The sequence below is a fragment of the Erinaceus europaeus genome, chromosome 1 (genome assembly GCF_950295315.1).
Source record: "Erinaceus europaeus chromosome 1, mEriEur2.1, whole genome shotgun sequence".
Taxonomy (NCBI): domain Eukaryota; kingdom Metazoa; phylum Chordata; class Mammalia; order Eulipotyphla; family Erinaceidae; genus Erinaceus; species Erinaceus europaeus.
Genome location: NC_080162.1, coordinates 143,094,281 through 143,114,791, shown reverse-complemented (window position 1 = coordinate 143,114,791; position 20,511 = coordinate 143,094,281). Strand labels below are relative to the sequence as shown.

The window sequence follows — 20,511 nt, the reverse complement described above, 5'->3', positions numbered from 1 at the left end:
CTGGTCTTCTGTAGAGAGTTAAGACTTAGGATAATACATTAGGGTTTCAAAGAATCAGTTCATAAGTCATGAAACATGTGGGCCATGTTAGATTTGCTGCCTTAAAAGATAGGAACTCTGCATCTTAGTTTCAAATGGAAAGACCAGAAATTGTGGCTAACTTGCTATTTTCCTTTTGTCCTAGATGACATGCTTATTAAGTTGTGGGACTGGGATAAAAAATGGTCTTGCTCACAAGTATTTGAAGGACACACCCATTATGTTATGCAGATTGTTATTAACCCCAAAGATAACAATCAGTTTGCCAGTGCATCTTTGGACAGAACCATCAAGGTAAGGTATCCACTGTTAGTGTCACTGATTGCTGATGAAATATGATGGTTTTTGCAAGAGAGAGCTTATTGGGTAAAGTTCATGCCTTACTCTGCACGGTGCCCTTTTGTCCTAGATGACATATTAAATTGTGGGACTGGGATAAAAAAAATGTCTTGCTTACAGGTATTTGAAGGACACACCTATTGTGTTATGCAGATTGTTATTAACCCCAGAACCTCACATGCAAGCTCGCTATCGCTCCAGAGGAAGCTCTGGTGCTTGTGGTGCCTTTCTCAGTGCCTTACCTGAGTAAAAAAGCAGGTTGGAACAGTGATATCATGCCTCTGTGAGGCCCCATCTTGGCAAAAATAAAATGATGGTAGTAAATCTTTAAGGAGAGGGGAAGAAATACAAATAGAACTGAGTGGGCCCTCAGTAAATATCTTTGGAAATAAAGTGCCATAGCAGTACTATAATAATGCCAGACTACTTTTCTCCTTTCATCTTACTGATCTTGTTTTCATTAAGTTTCCATTAATATTTTGATATTTATAATGATTACTTATTTCAGAGTTTTCACTAAGTCTGGCCTGTGGGCCACCCTGGGGTTTGTGTTAAAATGGAAATCTTTTGTGTTTCATTTAGAACCCCTGACTCTTCCCTAGGGATGAAACATGGAAATTTTCATTTTCAGAAAAAGCCATCAGGCCTTTTCCCTTAGAAACTCAGGTACATTGAGCACAGAAACAAGCGGGTGAAGAGAGTATGTGTTCACTAGTGTCGCTGTCCTGGACTTTGGCTTTTTACTTCGGATGTCAGCATTGCAGAGGAGCTGTCTTTTTTCACAAGTGCTGTCTTTCTTTGCAGGTGTGGCAGCTGGGCTCCTCATCTCCAAACTTCACCCTGGAGGGACATGAGAAAGGTGTGAACTGCATTGACTACTACAGTGGTGGGGACAAGCCATACCTCATTTCAGGTGCAGATGACCGTCTCGTAAAAATATGGGACTATCAGGTATAATCTTTTTCATAACATTTGTTGATGTACAGGCTGCTTACTGCTTCTTGAACTCTATTTAAAGCACATTAAGTATTTTTTATCTAAACTCCGATCCCAGAATTCTCCATAAAAATAATAACAAATGTCTATTAAGGCTTCAAATTTTAAAAAATATTTTATCTAGCAGTAGAAATTAGAAATTGTAATCTTTTTACTAGATGAATTCTTACATTGAACCTGCCCATTGGCAAACTTCCATTTACATTTCAGTACTAGCAAGTGATCAGTGACCTGATGCTGTCACAGTGCAACTGTTTGCCACGAGATTCTTATAAAGCTAGTTGGTGAATTTCATGATTATGCTTTTCAGCTGTAAGGTTTTCCCAATTTTCTGTTTTCTGATAGCACATCAAAATTTCCATGGTCAGTTTATAAAATGAGGCCTAGAAAATCTGTTTGCTTTAAAACTTCTTCAAATTTATATTTAAGTGCAGATTAAAAATATTAAAGACACTATCTAGGTGAGGGAGATAGCATAATGGTGCTGCAAAAAGACTTTCATGCTTGAGGCATCAAACACCCAGGTTCATTACCCCACACCACTATAAGCTAGTGCTAATCAGTAGTACTCTGATCTCTCTCTCTATGTGTGTGTGTGTGTGTGTGTGTGTGTGTGTGTGTGTGTGTGTGTGTCTGTATCTGTGCCACTTACTAAAATAAAATAGAAGATATTAAAAATAAAAATATAGTATCCAAAGAATTTGGAAGAGAAACACTTTCTGAGATGTGTGTCTGTTATTTTCTTTAGTTATGAATTACATACCCCTTCACATGCACTGTCAAATAATTTGTGAAAATACACAGGTAATTGTATTTGAAAAGTTTCCACATTGGATACTACTTTGAATTATAACAAATGCCATTATATTTCTGCATGGAAAATTGAGGACGGTTCACTTGTTTTTCACTATAATGAGAATGCTTTCTGTGTCTTGAATACAGAATAAGACATGTGTGCAGACACTGGAGGGACATGCCCAAAATGTGTCTTGTGCCAGTTTTCATCCTGAGTTGCCAATCATCATAACAGGCTCAGAAGATGGTAAGTTAGACACAGGTGTTTAGTCCTATGTTTATAATTACTAAGTGGGCTTTTAAGCCAGGGGACTACCTGCTTTGTAACTGGAGCCTTCAAAGATTATGATACTTTTGTAAGAGTAGGCTACTTAAGCTGTAAAAGAGGGAAAGAAGATTATCATCATCATCATCCCAGTGTGTCTTACTCCATAGGTAGGACAGTCAGAAGTTCTAGAGAAAATCTGGGAAAGCCTGTGCTTTGGAGTCTAAACCTGGGACTAGCAAATAGGGAGATAGCTGCTCTGCCAGTTTGTTTTCCTAGTGTGTGGGCCCCGGGGACCCGTCCCAGGCACACACAGTGCTCTGGCTGGCTTCTCTCAAGTGCTCATGAAAGTAAACCTTTAAAAATAAATAAATAAATAAAACCCAGGATTAATTCTTGGCTCTGCTGTTTCATGGATGTTTGGTTTGGTCATATTATAAAGCAGAAATTAGGATTAATGAAAGTTTGAGAGGTCACATGTACAAAGCAGCTGGCACATAGTAGGCACTGTTCCCAGGAAGTATTGTCATGATTTCACGTTAAAATGACAATTATTAATTAAAAATTTTTTAAATTATCTCTGTTTATTTGATAGAGACTAAAGACAGCCAAAAATCAAGAGGGAAGACAGTGTTAGAGAGGGAGAGAGACAGAGAGATACCTGCAACATTGCTTCACCATTTATGAAGCTACCTCTCCTGCAGATGGGGACCTGGGCTTTAAACCCGGGTCCATATGCATTGTAACATGTGCACTCAACCAAGTGGGCCACCACCCAGCCCCCTTAGTTTATCTTCCTATGAATGTTGTATTATTTAAAAGTTGCCTTATTTAGTCACTTGGATAGTATATAAAAAGGAAGTGCTTTTTGTTTGACTGTAAACATTGCTATGTGGCTGTTGCATCTGACTCAGTTCATTATTCAAATCCAAAGGGAATGTTCACATTGTTCTTTGTAGGAACTGTGCGTATTTGGCATTCGAGTACCTATCGTCTTGAGAGCACTTTGAATTATGGAATGGAGAGGGTGTGGTGTGTGGCCAGTCTGAGAGGGTCCAACAATGTTGCTCTGGGCTATGATGAGGGAAGCATCATAGTTAAGGTAACCTCTTATACTTTCTGAATTGATTGATATGATGAAGGCATTGTCTCTATATGTTTATTCAGGTTGCTTCCAAGTCACCACTTTTAATAAATTTAATAAATTGGCACTTTTTTCATTAAACACTAGTGTATTAAGCACTGGTGAGTTATGGTAGAAGGAAAAAAGCCTTCTATAAACTAAAAACAAAATGTTCATTCTGCTTTTCTTGTCATTTCTGAGTGCCAGTTTTCCTTCTTCTAGCTTGGTCGGGAGGAACCTGCCATGTCCATGGATGCCAATGGGAAGATAATTTGGGCCAAACATTCAGAAGTTCAGCAGGCCAACCTGAAAGCAATGGGTGATGCTGAAATTAAAGACGGGGAAAGATTGCCACTGGCGGTCAAGGATATGGGCAGTTGTGAAATATACCCCCAGACTATTCAGCACAATCCTAATGGACGGTGAGTCAGCATCAAAAGCTCTGTCTGAACTGTGTGTGTTTTAGGGTTTGCAGTTTTTACTGCCCCCACACAGTGGCATCCCCATTCTTCTTGAGCTTCTTCTGCCTTGGCTCACGTTCCTTCTCCATTCTACTGCTGGCAACCAAGCCAGTTGGCATGCTCAGTTAAGAATTCTGAGTGTCTAGATAAGTTTTATGTTTACTCTTATTTCAACTGTGTTAGGTTGTGTCCTTGTGCTCCTTTGAGGGCAAAGATTGGATCGTTTCTCACATCATGAATAGACATGTGAAACTGCTTCTGAAGTACTTGTCCTTTGGGACTGATAATAATTCTGCTTCTTATCTGTAATTCAAACTGTTCATTGAAGCTTCTCCCTTAAGATTTAGGAAGCACCAAACACCTGTGTGTGAGAAGAATTTCACACACACTGAGCTTAAGCCTGTGGTTGAGCTTTAAAAGTCATTATGCTGTTGATGTAGGACTCGCACAATATGGTCCTGGGTACTGAAAAAGACAGAGTATTAACCCAGGTATGCTGCCTTGTTCTGTAAAGTAGTATACATAATTTACAGTTTACTTGTGAAGACTGAGCAAACTACATTTTTGCCACAATTTACAAAAACATTTTTACTATATATTTTCCATTTTGCCTTGGGCGGTCTAATGACAGCTAATATAGTGTTATTTTGACTATGTACCAATTTGAGTTTTATTCCTTATTTTTTAAATTTTTTTATATTTATTTCCTTTTGTTGCCCTTGTTGTCTTATTGTTATAGTTATTATTGATGTTGTTGTTGGACAGGACAGAGAGAAATGGAGAGAGGAAGGAAAGACAGGGGGAGAGAAGACCTGCTTCACCGCCTTTGAAGCAACTCCCCTGCAGGTGGGGAGCTGGGGGCTCGAACCGGGATCCTTAGGCCGGTCCTTGCGCTTTGTGCCATGTGTGCTTAACCCACTGTGCTACTACCCGGCTCCCTATTCCTTATTTTATATGAAAACAGTCATTAAAAAGTGGAGCAAGGGAACAGCATAATGCTTATGCAAAAGATTTTCATGCTGAGGCTCCAAAGTCTCAGGTTCAATCCCCCAGCACTAAGCCAGAATTGAGCAGTGCTCTGGCTTTAAAAAATAATATATTTTTTTTTACTCATTTGATGAGGCGTTTCCCCCCCCCCCCCTTTCTTTTTCTTTTTCCACCAGGGTTATAGCTGGGGCTCAATGCCAGCATTATGACTCCATCACCCTTGGTGGCCATTTTTTCCTTTTTTAAAACATCTTATTTCATAGGATGGAGAGGAGAGGGAGAGAGAGACACCTGCAGACTTGCTTCACTATTTGTGAAGCATCCTTGCTAAAAGTGGTGAGTGGGGGCCTGAACCCAAGTCTTTGCGCATGGTATGCGTGCACACTCAGCTGGGTGCACCACTGCTTGACCCCCACATGTGATGAGTTTATGATGAAGATAGCCTTGTAGATTTAGTGGACAAAGTACTAGATACCTTGGTTCTTAACAAATACTTAGTGAGGTCATGTTTCTAAAGCCATTATCATCATCCTCGCCCTGCCTTCTTTGTTTATAAAAGGTTATTGCAGTAACATTTTCAGCAACAACCTATCTTCACAATTTGTTTTGGGCTTGTTGGGTAAAATATTATGTCCTGCTCCATGTTCAGAGCAAGGTATTAGAGATTTATTTCCAGCTCTAATATCAAGGTGAAATAACATTTCTTGAAATGTTAGAAATACTGGGTTGTTGGAAGAGTCACGATGTATTTTTTTATGTAAAAAATGTGTCATGACATTCCTGACAGCCCAGTATTTTACCATAATAGCCCAGGGTGTGGCTGGACTCTTTTAAGTATGAGGTCCTGAGTTTGATATCTGGCATTGCTGGTTCTCCTCATTAATAAATTAAAACAAAAGAGAGAGGAATGAAGAAAAGAGAGGGAGGGAGGAAGGAATATTTTCCATAAAGATGAATCATTGTTTACTGTGTTCATGACATTGGTTTAATATACTTTCTTCCCTGGCTTTGATTGTAGGTTTGTTGTGGTATGTGGTGATGGCGAGTATATCATCTATACAGCAATGGCTCTGAGAAACAAGAGCTTTGGGTCTGCCCAGGAGTTTGCATGGGCCCATGATTCTTCAGAGTAAGTTTTGCTGCTGTGGTAACTGCTGGTCCTAACTGCATATATGTGTGTGTGTGCAGTTGTATTGACAGGCTCTCAAGCCTCTGTGGGTGGGCATTGCTCTTCCCTGTTAAAGATAATTTTTCATCACGGCTGCCTGTGGACGGTTAGAGTCAGAGGCAGCTGTGCAGGCTGAGCTGCTGTTGCCCTTTTACATTTATTCTCAAGCAGATCTTGTCATTCCATTAAACTGGGGACCCAAAACACATTTCCTTGATGAAGGAATGACAGTGTATTCATTGTAGTCCCCGTGTCAAGCCTTGGCAGACGCTTCATAGGGCAGACCCTGTGGCCTGACTTTGGAGGTACTGCTGCTCCTTTATGGCCTGTTTGGGAGAGATGCTATAGTCTGAAGGCTTTTTTTTTTTTTTTTCTTTGCCACCAGGGTTATTGCTGAAGCTCCATATTTGCATACCTTCACAGAGTGACTTTCCTCTTTTTTTTTTTCTTTCTTCTTTTTCTTTTTAAGATAGAATAAGAGACAGAGGAGATACCACTCAATGAAACTTCCCCCATGTAGGTGCTCCCATGTGGTTTCTGGTGGCTTAAAGTCAACCTGGGTCCTCATGTATGATAAAGTGTGTGCTCTACTGGGTAGCCATCTCCTGGCCTCTGAAGGCCACTTGATGAGATTGTCATGGAATCTTTTTTTAAAACCTGTTTTCTGAGATCTTGTCAAGTCCCCATTCTTAATAAAACAAATTCTGTCTGAATTCAGAATGTTCACAAAATATTCTCATTAAAAACAGGAAAAATTATTTAACTCAGATTTGCCCCCTTAATTTCAGCATTGCATTTCTTTTAACACAGTTGAATTTAGTGTAGAACAGAAAAATATAAGGGTATATCTACAATGTATCTAACAAGTGGCAAGTAAAAAACCGTAGGAAAGGTAATAAATACTGGAGAAAGTGCCTGGTCTACTCAGTGAGATGAAGTGTGATTTTTTTTTAATGTATGCAAATATAGAAATTTCTTAAGGATTTGGCTTTTTAAAAAAAAATTTTCAGTTTTTTAAAGTAGATACAGGGCCAGTGAAATAGCTCACTTGGATAGTGCATTGCTTTGCCATGTGTGATCCAGGTTCAAGCTTGGCCTCCCCTGCACTAAAAAAAAAACTTCAGTGTGTTTCTCTCTCTCTGTCTCTCTCTCTTTCTCCCCTTTCTCTGTTGAAAATGAAAAAAACAAAGTTTTTTTTAGAATGATGTTCATTCTAAGAATACACAAAAGTTAAACTCCTAGAGTGATAAGAGGAAGATACCTGCCACTGATTCCTTTTTGGTTCCTGTGTAGTGCATTTACTAAACATTAGAGCTTTACTTTTTGTTTTTATCAGATCACGCACTGAATTACATCTTTATGGTTTTTGTGGTTTTGTTATCCCCATGTATTTTTTTAGTTCTTTTTTAAATATTTATTTATATTTATTTTGTGTCTTTTGTTTTGTCTTGCTTCAGTTATTTTCATTAATTTTTTTTTTTTTAACTTTTGTCTTGTGTTCACCACTTGGCCTGCAGGTGGGGAGTAGGAGCTTGAACCTGGGCCCTTGCATAGTGTAATGTGTGCTCAAGCAGGTGCACCACTGCCTAGCCCCAGGGTTTTGTTTTTTTAATACAGAGTGAAATGCACTGTTTTAATTGTACACATTAAGTAAATTTGGATAAATTTATACAGTCAGTAACCACCTGCATAATCAGGATATAGACCACATGACCATCATTTGAGAAAACCCCTCTAGTGTCCTCTGATGGTCTTACTGGTTTGGTAATTGTCCAGGTCTTATTGCCTCAGGCAAATGCAGATCTGTTTTTTGCCACTGAAGATTAGCTTCTTTAGAGTTTCACATGAGTGGAAGTATATGGTGTATACATTTGTGTTTGGCTTCTTGCCCTGCACCAGGTTCCTGAGATTCATTCATGCTGCATGGATTAGTAATTGGGTCCCAGTGGGTTAATCATTCACCTTCTGGTGCATATGGAGGTCTTCAGTTGCTAAAATAGTTTTGTAACTTATATAATAGTGTAAGACTCATTTTTTCCAACTATAAGATCATGATCTGTTAGAAAATTATTAGTTGAGTCTTCAACTTAATTTTTATGTCTTCACCTATTCACTACTCAAATGTATTTGGAAATATTTTAAGTATTTATAACATTTGGTGGAAGTATGGTTTAGTGCATAATATACTCTGCCTTCCTTTCCCTCCAGGTATGCAATTAGAGAGAGCAACAGTGTTGTCAAGATATTTAAGAACTTCAAGGAAAAAAAATCCTTTAAACCAGATTTTGGAGCTGAAAGTGAGTTGTGTGTGTGTGTGTGTGTGTGTGTGTGTGTGTGTGTGTGTGTGTGTTTGTTTAGAAGCTTTGTGACCATTTAAAAACATGAATTGGTATTTTTTTTCCCCTGTAGGTATCTATGGAGGCTTCTTACTAGGAGTCCGATCTGTAAATGGCTTAGCTTTCTATGATTGGGATAATACAGAGCTCATACGCAGAATTGAAATCCAGCCCAAGCATGTGAGTTCTCTCCATCACTGATTTTGGAACTGCATCTTTGTGATGTCTCTCTGCCCCTGAGACTAGGATATGTTCTTAAACCTGCTTTGTTCTTGTTCCACTGAATTACACACAGTGCCATTTGCCTCAGAATTGCTTAAGATGTCAGAATCTTGGTAGCTGCAAGTGTGTATCTGATAAAATATGGAAAAGCGTGCTTTGAAGACAAGAAGTGAGAAACTCTTAGGGCTGAGCAGCTCCTTCAGTTCAGGCAGGCTTTTCATACTCTTGACTTATAGTGACTATTTAAATGTTAGGTAACCATTTCTTGTGCAAAGTTTCCTCTTTAGAACTGCCTGTTTCTTTGCCAGCTTTGTCAGGAGATGTTCTTCAGACAGACCTCTCCTCCCCTCTCTCTCTTAGTTTCCCAGTTCTATTTTCTAGAGTGTGTTCTCAGCAGGTCAGAGTGTCCCCAAGGGGGCAAAAAATAGTTGGCAAGTGGGAGTAAAAGTATACTTTATAAATATATGTCTATAAAAACATATATAAAGTATGTATGCACATGTCATATATGTGTGCCATGCATGTTTGTATAGTCATAATAATGGAGTATCTGTTATTAAAATTTATAGGGGAAGGTGAGTAGGGAAGACGGTCTGATAGGGATAGGGATGCATAATACAAAAGAGGTGAGAACAGTCACTAGTAGGTGTCTGTGCTAAATCACAACACATCCAGTGTTTCCTGACTCTCCTCTTGTCTCCCTGGGTCTTTTCATTTCTAGACTAAGTAGAACAGCACTGCCTCACCCTCACCCACGCTCCCCACCTATTGAGACAAACACTGCATGTTGTGACGTGACACTTAGCATTGTAGTATGTAAGAAGACTAATCTTGAAAACATGTCTATACAGCTTTTCTTACTCCAAATCCAGGAATCTAGAATCATTTCTTAGTGTTTTTGTTTGTCACCTTGCAGATTTTCTGGTCTGACTCTGGAGAGCTAGTCTGTATCGCCACTGAGGAGTCATTTTTCATCCTGAAGTATCTTTCGGAAAAAGTCTTGGCTGCACAGGAAACTCATGAGGGCGTGACTGAAGATGGCATTGAAGATGCTTTTGAGGTAGTTCCATCAGCTCCTCTTTAGCACTGTTTCTGAATGACTTATATACACATAGAACTGACTTTATCATTTTATTATAAGCTACATTTGGAGAAACTAAACAATTAACAGTTGTATTGAAATGTTTTGGGAGTTGGGCGGTAGTACAGTGGGTTAAGCGCACATGGCGCAAAACTCAAGGACCAGCAAAAGGATCCCAGTTCAAGCCTCTAGCTCCCTACCTGCAGGGAGTCGATTCACAAGTGGTGAAGCAGGTCTGTAGGTGTCTATCTTTCTCCCTCTCTGTCTTCTCCATCTCTCTCCCATTTTCCTCTGTCCTATCCAACAACATCATCAATAATAAATACAACAATAAAAAACAAGGGCAACAAAAGGGGAATAAATAAAATTAAAAAAAGAAATGTTTCAGCACCCTTTGCTCATCTTCCCCTAACATTTCTCCCCCTCTGGAAGTAAAAACAAAAATTCTTTTTTTTTTTTTTTTTTTAACCAGAGCACTGCTCAGCTCTGGCTTATGGTGGTGTGGGGGATTGAACTTGGGACTTGAGAGCCTTAGGCATGAAAGTCTCTTTGCATAACCATTATGCAATATCCCCACCTACAAACAAATCCTTTATGGGACACAGAAGGTGGAAGATCTGACTTTTATCATTGCTTCTCCACTGAACATGGGTGTTGACAGGTCAATCCATACCCCCAGTCTATTTCTATCTTTCCCTAGTTGGGTAGGGTTCTGGAGAAGTGAGGTTCTGGGGCACATTGGTGAAGTCTTTTGCCCAAGGAGGTCAGGATGGAATCATAGTAGCATTTGCAACTTGGTGGCTGAAAGTAATATAAAGCAGGACAAAGATGTTTAATAAATAGGGATCAAAAAGTAGGACTAGAGCAGATAGGAATATGGATCTTAGGGTGGAGAGAAGCTAGGAAGTCTATTTTAGGTATGTTCCTAGGGGCCCATGACTGTAGTAATTTTTGTATGAGCTTGATAGCTAACATGCAGGTGGACTAAAATATTGTCTGGCAAAATGGTGGTAGAGTTGAGACTAGGACTAGAAAGCTGGATGAGGGCAAAGAGTAGCTTCCAGACTTTAAGAAAATATATAAATACAATTAACTGGGGGAGTCGGGCGGTAGCGCAGCAGGTTAAGCACAGGTGGCGCAAAACTTAAGGACTGGCAAAAGAATCCAGGTTTGAGCCCCCGGCTCCCCACCTGCAGGGGAGTCGCTTCACAGGCAGTGAAGCAGGTCTGCAGGTGTCTGTCTTTCTTTCCTCTTCTCTGTCTTCCCCTCCTTTCTGCATTTCTCTCTGTCCTATCCAACAACAATGACATCGATAATAACTACAACAATAAAACAACAAGGGCAACAAAAGGGGAATAAATAAATAAATAAAATAAAAAAAAATACAATTAACTGTTTACCCCATCAATCTGACCTGGTCTTGGATGGCTGTTATGAGACTTCTTATACTATTTTTTATGTTGTGTTAGGAGAGTTTTACTTTGCAAATATCCATCCAGGAATCTGTTCATTAATGGAAAAAATAAGAACTTCCAAGGAAAGACTTTCTTTCTTGAAATTAAATTAGAAGGCTGGCAAGGTAACTGACAGAGTACTGTGTTTGCTTTGTCATGGGCATAGCCAGACTCGAGCCTGACCCCTTCCCTCCACCACACTGAAGAATGTTTCAGTGCAGAAGTGTTGTTGTTTCTCTGTTCCTGTGTTTCTATTTCAAAAAGTCAGCTTGGAGTAGTAGAGCCCCAGTGACAACCAAAATAAATACATAAATAATTAGAATTAGATTTTACTTTGCATTCTTTCATTCTACCTTATCACCCCTCTCAATTATAACCACTCTTCTTGTTATTGATATAATTTCTAATGCTGAATAAGATAATGAATAGACTTTTCTTTCTTCAGGTTCTTGGTGAGATTCAGGAAATTGTGAAAACAGGGTTGTGGGTAGGTGACTGCTTCATTTACACAAGCTCCGTGAACAGACTAAATTATTACGTTGGAGGAGAAATAGTCACCATCGCCCACTTGGACAGGTATTTGAGTATCATTTCTCTTTGGTTTCAAATGCTTTAAATATACTTTTGAAACAAAGTCTCTTAGTGGTTTTGTTTTCAAAACATTTTTCAGTGTCCAATTTTTTTTAAAATTTATTTTCCCTTTTGTTGCCTTTGTCTTGTTGCTGTAGTTATTGTTGCTGTTATTGATGTCATTGTTGTTAGGACAGAGAGAAATGGAGAGAGGAGCGGAAGACAGAGAAGGGGAGAGAAAGATAGACACCTGCAGACCTGCTTCACCGCTTGTTAAATGACTCCTCTGCAGGTGGGGAGCCGGGGGCTCGAACTGGGATTCTTTCTCTAGTCCTTGCACTTTGCGCCATGTGCACTTAACCCGCTGCACTACCGCCTCACTCCCCAGTGTCCCAAGTTTTAGTAGGTTCACAATGGCTAACCAAATCATGTCAACTAAATGGAAAGATTTTGAGTAGAAGAGTGTGTGTGGGGGGAGTGTGTGTGTCTGTGTGTCTACTGATTCTTAGTGAGCTGCTTCTATCAATTAAATGGAAAGATTTTGAGGAGAAGAGTCGGGGGGTAGTGTGTGTGTGTGTGTGTGTGTGTGTGTCTGTCTGTCTGTCTGTCTGTCTGTCTCTGTGTGTCTACTGATTCTCAGTGAGCTTCTGCTTCTGTTACAGGACAATGTATCTCTTGGGCTACATTCCTAAAGACAACAGGCTCTATCTGGGGGACAAGGAACTGAACATTGTTAGCTACTCCCTGTTGGTGTCAGTGCTGGAGTACCAGACAGCTGTCATGCGGAGGGACTTTGGCATGGCCGATAAGGTCCTTCCTACTATTCCAAAAGAGCAGAGGACCAGGGTGGCACACTTTCTGGAAAAGCAGGTATGAGGTTGTTCTGTTTGTTTTATTTTTGGTATGTTTTTAAAAACAGCAATGTAAATGAATTTTAGTATATTACTTTGAAAAGCTGTAATGTCTGTTGATTTGCTTATGGCATTGGAATTTCTGTGTGAATTTAAGTTGCTTGTTATATCATTACTGTTCCATCCTCTGACCTCAGTACTCCTTTTACATGTTGGAAATGATTGTCAGTCTGAGCAGGTTTTTGCACTCTGGTCATGGCTATCCATCCCTCACCTTTGCCTCTCTGGAGTTGGCTCCCATATTTCCTCTATCTCCCTTATTCTTTTCTGACTTACTCCCCATTTTTCTGGAGCATGTTCTTTAGTATTTTTCAGAGAAAAAGAGTATTAATGGAAAATAAGTGGTTTTTTTTTTCCTTTGTTCTATGACCTTAATTTTCTGGAAGTGTTGTACCATTCTACTCTAAAACATACTTGACCATAGGATATAGAATTCTAGGCTGGAGGTAGTTTTCTCTCAATTTTGAGAGCATTGGGAGTCAGGTGGTAGGTAGCGCAGCAGGTTAAGCACACGTGGTGCAAAACACAAGGACTGACCTAAGGATCCTGGTTCTAGCCCCTGGCTCCCCACTTGCAGGGGGGGGGTCACTTCACAGGCAGTGAAGCGGGTCTGCAGGTGTCTATCTTTCTCTCCCCCTCTGTTTTCCCCTCCTCTCTCTGTTTTTCTCTGTCATACCCAACAATGACAACATCAATAACAACAGTAATAACTACAACAACAAGGGCAACAAAAGGGAATAAATAAATATTAAAAAAATTTTTTTTGAGAGCATTGGTTCACTGCCATCTAACTTCGAGTTATTGTTGAATTCTAGAGCCTTAAGTATTCTGAAAACTTGATATTTGACTTTTCTCTCTCTGAAAGCTCCTTGCATCTTGTGCCTGCTATTGTGAAATGTTATCATGATGGTTGTCCTTTTTAGGGACCAATTATTCTTTATTATTATTATTAGATGAGTTCCTTTAATTGGAAATGCACGTCTTTCATTTTTGATTGTTTTGACTCATTTCTCTGATGATTTCCTTCCTCTGAATTATGTGTTCTCTGTGGAACTGTTACATGTTGGACCTACTCTACTGGTTTTCTGAGTTGGAGTTGTCTATTTTAACCTTAAAATACTTTTCTTATTTATGCATGAAAAATATTCCTCTGATATGACTATTTTCAGGATATTGAATGGTATGCTTCCACAGAGTTGTGACTAGCTGGTTTAGTTTCCTATTAAAGAGTTTTCTCAGTTATCTGATAATCCTTAGGCACTCATATAAGAGCAAGGTCTGAGAGCAGATCAAAATGTCTTAAAGTTTAGGGGGCGGGTGGTGGCACACCTGGTTGAGTGCACATGTTGCAATGCACAAGGACCTGGGTTTGAGCCCCTGGCTCCCACCTGCAGAGGGAAAGCTTTGCCAGTGGTAAAGCAGGGCTGTAGGTGTCTCTCTTATCTCCCCCTTCTTGATTTCTGTCTCTATCCAATAAATAAAGACAATACAAAAATTTTTTAAATATGTCTTAAATGTATAGATGAGTTTGTTGTTAATTTATTGGGTAGGGGTAGAGACATCAGGAGGGAAATGGGAGACTTGTACAGCACTGCTTCATTGCTCATGAAACTTTCCCTTTGCAGGTGGGAAAACTGTAACACTGGGGGCTTGAACCTGGATCCCTTGTACGTAGTAACAAACATGTGCACTCAGCTGGTGTACCACTGCCTAGCCTCTAACCAAATGTGTATTCTTCCACTAGCTTTCCACTTTCCTTCTAGGATCTTATCTCTAATGTCTCTTACTGGGTGCGCCCTTGAGAATTGTATGCCCTGCCCTCTACCCTGAATCATTTAATGTTGCTTAATGAGGATTAGGAAGAAAACAAATGTAGTTGTGTCTGTTCCATCTCATTTCACTTCTTTGCCCATGCCTATATTTGACTGGTTCCTTAGACCTTGCATCTTCCATGGGTTTTATTATCTGTGTGCTAGAGAAGAAAAGGAGCAATGCAGAATTTCCAGCAGGCTTTATTCACACAGTTCCCACATGCGGTTGGGGATGGGGTACCTTGGTTAGGTTAAAAATCTCTTAAACACAGTGATGGACCCTTCTGAATACACTGTCAGGCAGAACTTAGAAAACTGCCCAGCTCCCCACCCTGGACATCCTGTAAGTAAGCATCACCCCAGTCTGATGCAGTCTCTTAATACACTGAAGAACTTGCCACTAGTACTGCTTGTGTTGGAGGAGTCACTAACTTAGAAATTATGATAGTGTAAAAGTCTGCTTCTAATGATGGAGTGGAGCAAGGCAAGACAGATCTCCTGAGCTCTGGAGCATTTGCTAATCCATAAACTTCACATGAGGCCAATAGTAAAGGCACAGATCAAACTCTTGATCAGAGTCAGAATTTGAAAGCAAAATGTCTGCTGGATGACCTATAGATAATTGAAAAATTAGCAAATCTTTTATTACCAAAGTACAGCTTAGTAAATTACAAACAGCTAGGTTTATACCAATGCACCTGCAGTTTTTACCAAGTACTTCTTGTTCAGTCAACCTTCCAAACTTCTTTTCCTTTTGACAGTTCTTTTTACTGGTACAGTTTTTATTTCCTTAGCTGTTGCTTTACTGATGTTCTGGACAGCTTCCAATGCTTAGAAAATAGCAGTCATAGTGACTAAATTTAGTGGGCTTGTTCTTATCTATTTTTTTGTCTTCTCATTAAGAAATATTTTGTTAATGCTTTTGCTTAATGATATTTTTATGTCAACAGGGTATTTTTAGTTTGAGAGGAGATGGGTGATTTACTTTGTGCATGTGTGTGGACTATTCCTATGTATAGATTCACATTTCTGTACACACAAAAACATATATCTAAGTGTATCTATTTATTTTACTAGGGCTTCAAGCAGCAAGCTCTTACAGTATCCACAGATCCTGAACATCGCTTTGAACTGGCTCTTCAGCTGAGAGAACTGAAAATTGCATACCAGTTAGCAGTGGAGGCAGAGGTAAGTACTACTTAACTTTTCCTGATAAAAATGTTTCTATGTGTTTCCTGCAAGTTTTCTGAAATGCAAATTAATCACTCATTTTGTGAGGCTATTGCTTTTTTGTTTTCTGAAACTGCATTGCTAACCCTTGCAGGAATTAAATTGTTTATAATGGAGATACTCTTAGTATTTTATGAAAGTATTTGGAAGATAAGATGTATGAGAACATACAGACTTGTGTAGAAGCTGTACATAGTAGTAATTTATCAGTATCCCAAACCAGCAAGCAAGATGGTGGTGATATAGGGTTCTGATACCCTAAAAGGTAGTCTGATGGCATTTTTTATGGACCTTTGTGTATTGAAGGCTTCAATTGGAGTTTTAAGTCTAGCATTTACTGGTAGATTTATTTTAAATATGCAAAATAAACTTAGCTATGTTAAGATCATCCAAATGCTGGCACTTTTATTTCTGAGAATCTACAAGTAACAGATAATTACTATTGTTAGATATATAAGGATAGTTTTCAGCGCTTTCAAAAAATGGAACTAAGATCACATTAAAGTAATTGCAATCTAATTACCTTAGAACTCCATTGCATGGTTTTAGTTTCGCTGTGTAATTATAAAATAAAAATGTAGTAGGTGATGATTATGCATGCATCATTAAAATTGATTTGTGTTTGGATTACTTTGATGTGAACAATTTCCACTTCCCATTATACATTGCCATTCCAGTCTTAATTTCATGGATAGAACTAACTTAAGCAAATGCATATAGTCTGCCACTGCTGGCATCGTAGTGCTCTCAGGTATACAAAATGATGCTGATGTTGGCAGTTCAGATTATCTATAACTATGATATACTAACTGGGAACCTCGTACAGTCAGAACAGAAGTGGAAGCAACTGGCTGAACTTGCCATCAGCAAATGTCAGTTTAGCCTGGCCCAGGAGTGCCTGCACCACGCACAGGACTATGGTGGACTACTGCTTCTGGCCACCGCTTCTGGCAATGCTGCCATGGTGAACAAGTTGGCTGAGGGTGCAGAGAAGGACGGCAAAAATAATGTGGCCTTCATGAGCTACTTTTTACAGGGCAAGTAAGTATTAATCCAACTCTGGGAGACTGACTTCTCACTGACTGGTGGTTGCTTTTGGAGAGGGCTGTGTAGTGAGCTCTGGGAGGGGCCTGCTCTCTGCTCAGTGCTCTTGCCCACGGGGCAGTCAGGACAGTGCCCAATGGCACTCACTTCAGCAGGGGCTGACCTTAGCATACTAGTCTGAATGTGAGGCACATGTGCTCTTCAGGGAGCCTCCACTAGCACTCAGTGGGCAAGGCGGTTTGTTTCATAGCAGGCTTATTGTGCTGTTCTAGTTGGTACCTGAATGGCAAGTGATTTTACCCACATTGGGTAATTCTGATCTGTCTGTGGCAGGAAAACAGAGATGAACATGCCAGTTATTTTTATATTGTTTTCTAGACTTAAAAGCCCCTGGTCCTCACCTGAAGGGGGGAAGCTTTGCAATTAGTGCTACAGGTGTGTCTATATCATTTACTATTTACACCTTTCTGGGGGTAGATAGCATGATGGTTATGCAAAGAGACTTTCATGCCTGAGGCTCCAAAGTCCCAGGTTCAGTCCCCTTACACCATAAACCAGATTGAGCAGTGCTCCTTTCCTCCCAGTTTTTCTGTTTCTATCCAATAAAAAAAAAGAACAACAAAAAAAAACTTTATTTTCCCCTTTCCCCCCTCTATTTTATGATAGAACAGAGACAAATTGAGAGAGACACCTGCAGTACTTGCTTTACTGCTCATGTTTTATTTACCACTTTGCAGGTAGGGAGCAGGGACTTGAATCTGGGTCCTTGTGCATGATAATGTATGCTTATCTGGGTTTGCCACCATCCAGGCCGCTAGACCTACTGTACATATATACAAGAGAATGTAGTGGGTGTGTGTTTCACGAGACAGAGAAAGATGAGCCAGAGCACTACATGTGGTATTGGGAACCAAACCCAGAACTAAGTCTATAAGTTCATGGAAATTCCAAATCATTTAAACATTAGCTGGCTCTATTATTTAAAAAAAAAAAAAAAAAAAAACCCACATAAGTGTTGATCCTACATACTTTCAAAGATATATTTGTATTTATTTTGGATAGAGACAAATTGAGAAGGGAGACAGCTGTAATACCTTTTAGTCTAAAGGTACTTTTGCTTGTGAAAACTCCCTTACAGTTGGGGACTGGGGGCTTGAACCTGGGTCCTTGCACACTGTAATGTGTGTGCTCTACCAGGTTTGCCACTGCCTAGATCCTGCATACGTCTAATCCCTCCACTTTCAGTCTTTGAATGTATACCTAATATATGTGTTTATAGATTACCTGGAAGAATACTATTCGTAATTCAAAGATCTAGAAATCTTCTGGAAAACTTTTTTTTTAAAACTTCTTTGATGGCTAAACCTGATCTTAACTCTGAAGTCTTATGATTGGTTGCTTCTTTTTTACCACTTTTTTTTTTTTTTTTTTAATCGCATTTAGAAAAGTATCATTGTTGCAAGTGCTTTAATTTTGATGCTGAGGCAGTGTGCTCTTCAACTTGCCTTGAAAAACCACTTTAGCTTCTCAGGTTGGTAAAAGACTGAGATTGCAAATGGTCACAAAAGCTGTCTTTTCTCTCATTTTGATTATGAAACACAGTGATGACAAGTTAATAGTTCAGCATGATTTATGTGTGGGAGTTGAAATACTGACTTGGCAGAACTAAATCTCCATTTCTTCAACGTGTTAAGTGCTATTAGCAAAGCATTTATTCTTGATAAAAGTGCCTCTTCTCTTCACCTTCAGGCTTGATGCTTGTCTGGAGCTCTTGATTAGAACAGGACGATTGCCAGAAGCTGCCTTCCTTGCCCGGACTTATTTACCCAGTCAGGTTTCAAGGTACAGGCTTTTCATTTTAAGAAGAAATAGTTCATACAAACATAGAGGCACATTAAGTTATGGTTCTAGTTATGATCATTCTTTTTCATGACACAACAGGGTGGTCAAACTCTGGAGAGAAAGTCTCTCGAAAGTTAATCAGAAAGCAGCCGAATCCCTTGCTGACCCAACAGAATATGAAAACCTTTTTCCTGGATTAAAAGAAGCCTTTGTTGTGGAGGAATGGGTGAAAGAAACACATGCGGATTTGCAGCCTGCCAAGCAGTACCCGCTCGTGACGGTGAGCAAGACCGAAGTTTCTGAGCTGCACTGCATCCCTTACTGTTGGGCTGAGAGCTAGCATCTGGGATTCACACTAAATTTAGAGATGAATTATGACTTCAGCTTATTTTGTCTCATCAATGTTTTACTGTCTTGATAGCCAAATGAAGAAAGGAATGTCATGGAAGAGGCCAAGGGCTTTCAGTCCTCCAGACCTGCAGTGCAACAGGTCAGTAGACTCTATGAGGGAACCTGGTTCTGATTGTTAAATTTAAATACCCTAGGGCCAGGCGGTGGCACACCTGGTTGAGTGCACACATTACAGTGCACAAGGACCCAGGTTTAAGCCCCTGGTCCCCACCTGCAGGGGGGAAAGCTTCACAAGAGGCGAAGCAGGGCTGCAAGTATCTGTTTCTCTCCTCCTCTATCCCCCCTCCTCCCCTCTCAATTTCTGTCTCTATCTCATAAATAAATACTTAAAAATATATAAAAAATTTAAATACCCTAAACTTCCTGGTCTTGATTACTTTGGGGGGAAGACTAACAACTCCTAAACACAGTTCTCTGTCTTTATATGTATCTATACTTGGATTTTTCAGGAACTTGACGAGAAGTCTGCTTCTCCCACTCCAGGCAGCGGCCCCCACACAGCCAACAAAGAAGAAAAGGTACACAGACCAGACCCATTGGGGCTCCAGTCCCGTCCCCCCATATCTTCTGGATGCACAGGCCTCCACCTAAGTAGAGTGGTTGGTTTCAGAGTGAGAACTAGGAAGTGGACCTTCCCTTCTTAGATCCATGAAGCAGAGATAATCTATAATGTTTCTTTGCAGAATTTACTCGAACTTGAAGTCGATTTGGATAATCTGGAATTAGAAGATATTGACACAACAGATATCAACCTGGACGAAGATATTTTGGATGACTGAAAATCATGTTTCCCATTTACCCAGCTAAACAGATCATTATTATGGACAGGTATTGAATCACCCTAACCACAGCGCTCTGGACTTTGGATTTTGTATGGAAATGCTATGGGCTGCTGGGAACACAGTGCTGTCCTCCCCTTGGCAGTCACTGTGCAGCACCTAGATCACTGTATTTCCACATAGGCTCAGATCTTTGTTTTCATACTCCATTAAGACCGTATGTCATTAAATATTTTGAATTAGTGAAGACACTTCAAAGTTTTCCCTTTTTGAATAATGAAAAAAGACTTCAGGGTTTTAAGTAGCTGAAACAACACTGCTTCCAGTGTTCCACATCCTCTTTACATAACTAAATCATATTTTTAAATGTCAGCAGTCACATTAAAAAAAAAAAAGAATGCCCATGCTATATTGTCATTGTCTAAGCCCTATTTCTTGATCTCCTTGTGTTATCTCCCTTCTGTGTAGCCTGGGCTCTTTGCCTTTGTTTAGAGAGACCCATTTCTAGCATCAGTCTGAATCTCTAGCTCCTCTGACCTCATTAGGTAGCTCTGTTCAGCAACTGTTTACTTTGTAAACATGAAAGGCAGCTCCCCCCCCCCCCCAATTGTCTATAGTAGAAAGAGGAGATTATAACCAGACCCATT

General features: G+C 39.8%; 1 protein-coding gene across 1 annotated transcript in view; it reads left to right on the top strand.

The window, feature by feature from the left end:
• The window catches only part of COPB2 (COPI coat complex subunit beta 2), a 29,905-nt gene extending 9,632 nt beyond the window's left edge, over nucleotides 1-20,273 (top strand). Inside the window, exons 5-22 of the mRNA XM_016186310.2 lie at nucleotides 185-333; nucleotides 1,183-1,329; nucleotides 2,317-2,416; nucleotides 3,394-3,536; nucleotides 3,780-3,979; nucleotides 6,024-6,134; nucleotides 8,382-8,470; nucleotides 8,583-8,689; nucleotides 9,648-9,791; nucleotides 11,712-11,842; nucleotides 12,499-12,706; nucleotides 15,636-15,746; nucleotides 16,615-16,829; nucleotides 18,582-18,674; nucleotides 18,774-18,954; nucleotides 19,096-19,164; nucleotides 19,535-19,603; nucleotides 19,769-20,273. Of these exons, the coding sequence (XP_016041796.1) occupies nucleotides 185-333; nucleotides 1,183-1,329; nucleotides 2,317-2,416; nucleotides 3,394-3,536; nucleotides 3,780-3,979; nucleotides 6,024-6,134; nucleotides 8,382-8,470; nucleotides 8,583-8,689; nucleotides 9,648-9,791; nucleotides 11,712-11,842; nucleotides 12,499-12,706; nucleotides 15,636-15,746; nucleotides 16,615-16,829; nucleotides 18,582-18,674; nucleotides 18,774-18,954; nucleotides 19,096-19,164; nucleotides 19,535-19,603; nucleotides 19,769-19,864 (2,363 nt within the window). The 3' untranslated portion in view covers nucleotides 19,865-20,273. The remainder of the gene's footprint in view (nucleotides 1-184; nucleotides 334-1,182; nucleotides 1,330-2,316; nucleotides 2,417-3,393; nucleotides 3,537-3,779; nucleotides 3,980-6,023; nucleotides 6,135-8,381; nucleotides 8,471-8,582; nucleotides 8,690-9,647; nucleotides 9,792-11,711; nucleotides 11,843-12,498; nucleotides 12,707-15,635; nucleotides 15,747-16,614; nucleotides 16,830-18,581; nucleotides 18,675-18,773; nucleotides 18,955-19,095; nucleotides 19,165-19,534; nucleotides 19,604-19,768) is intronic.
• Nucleotides 20,274-20,511: the final 238 nt, after the last annotated feature.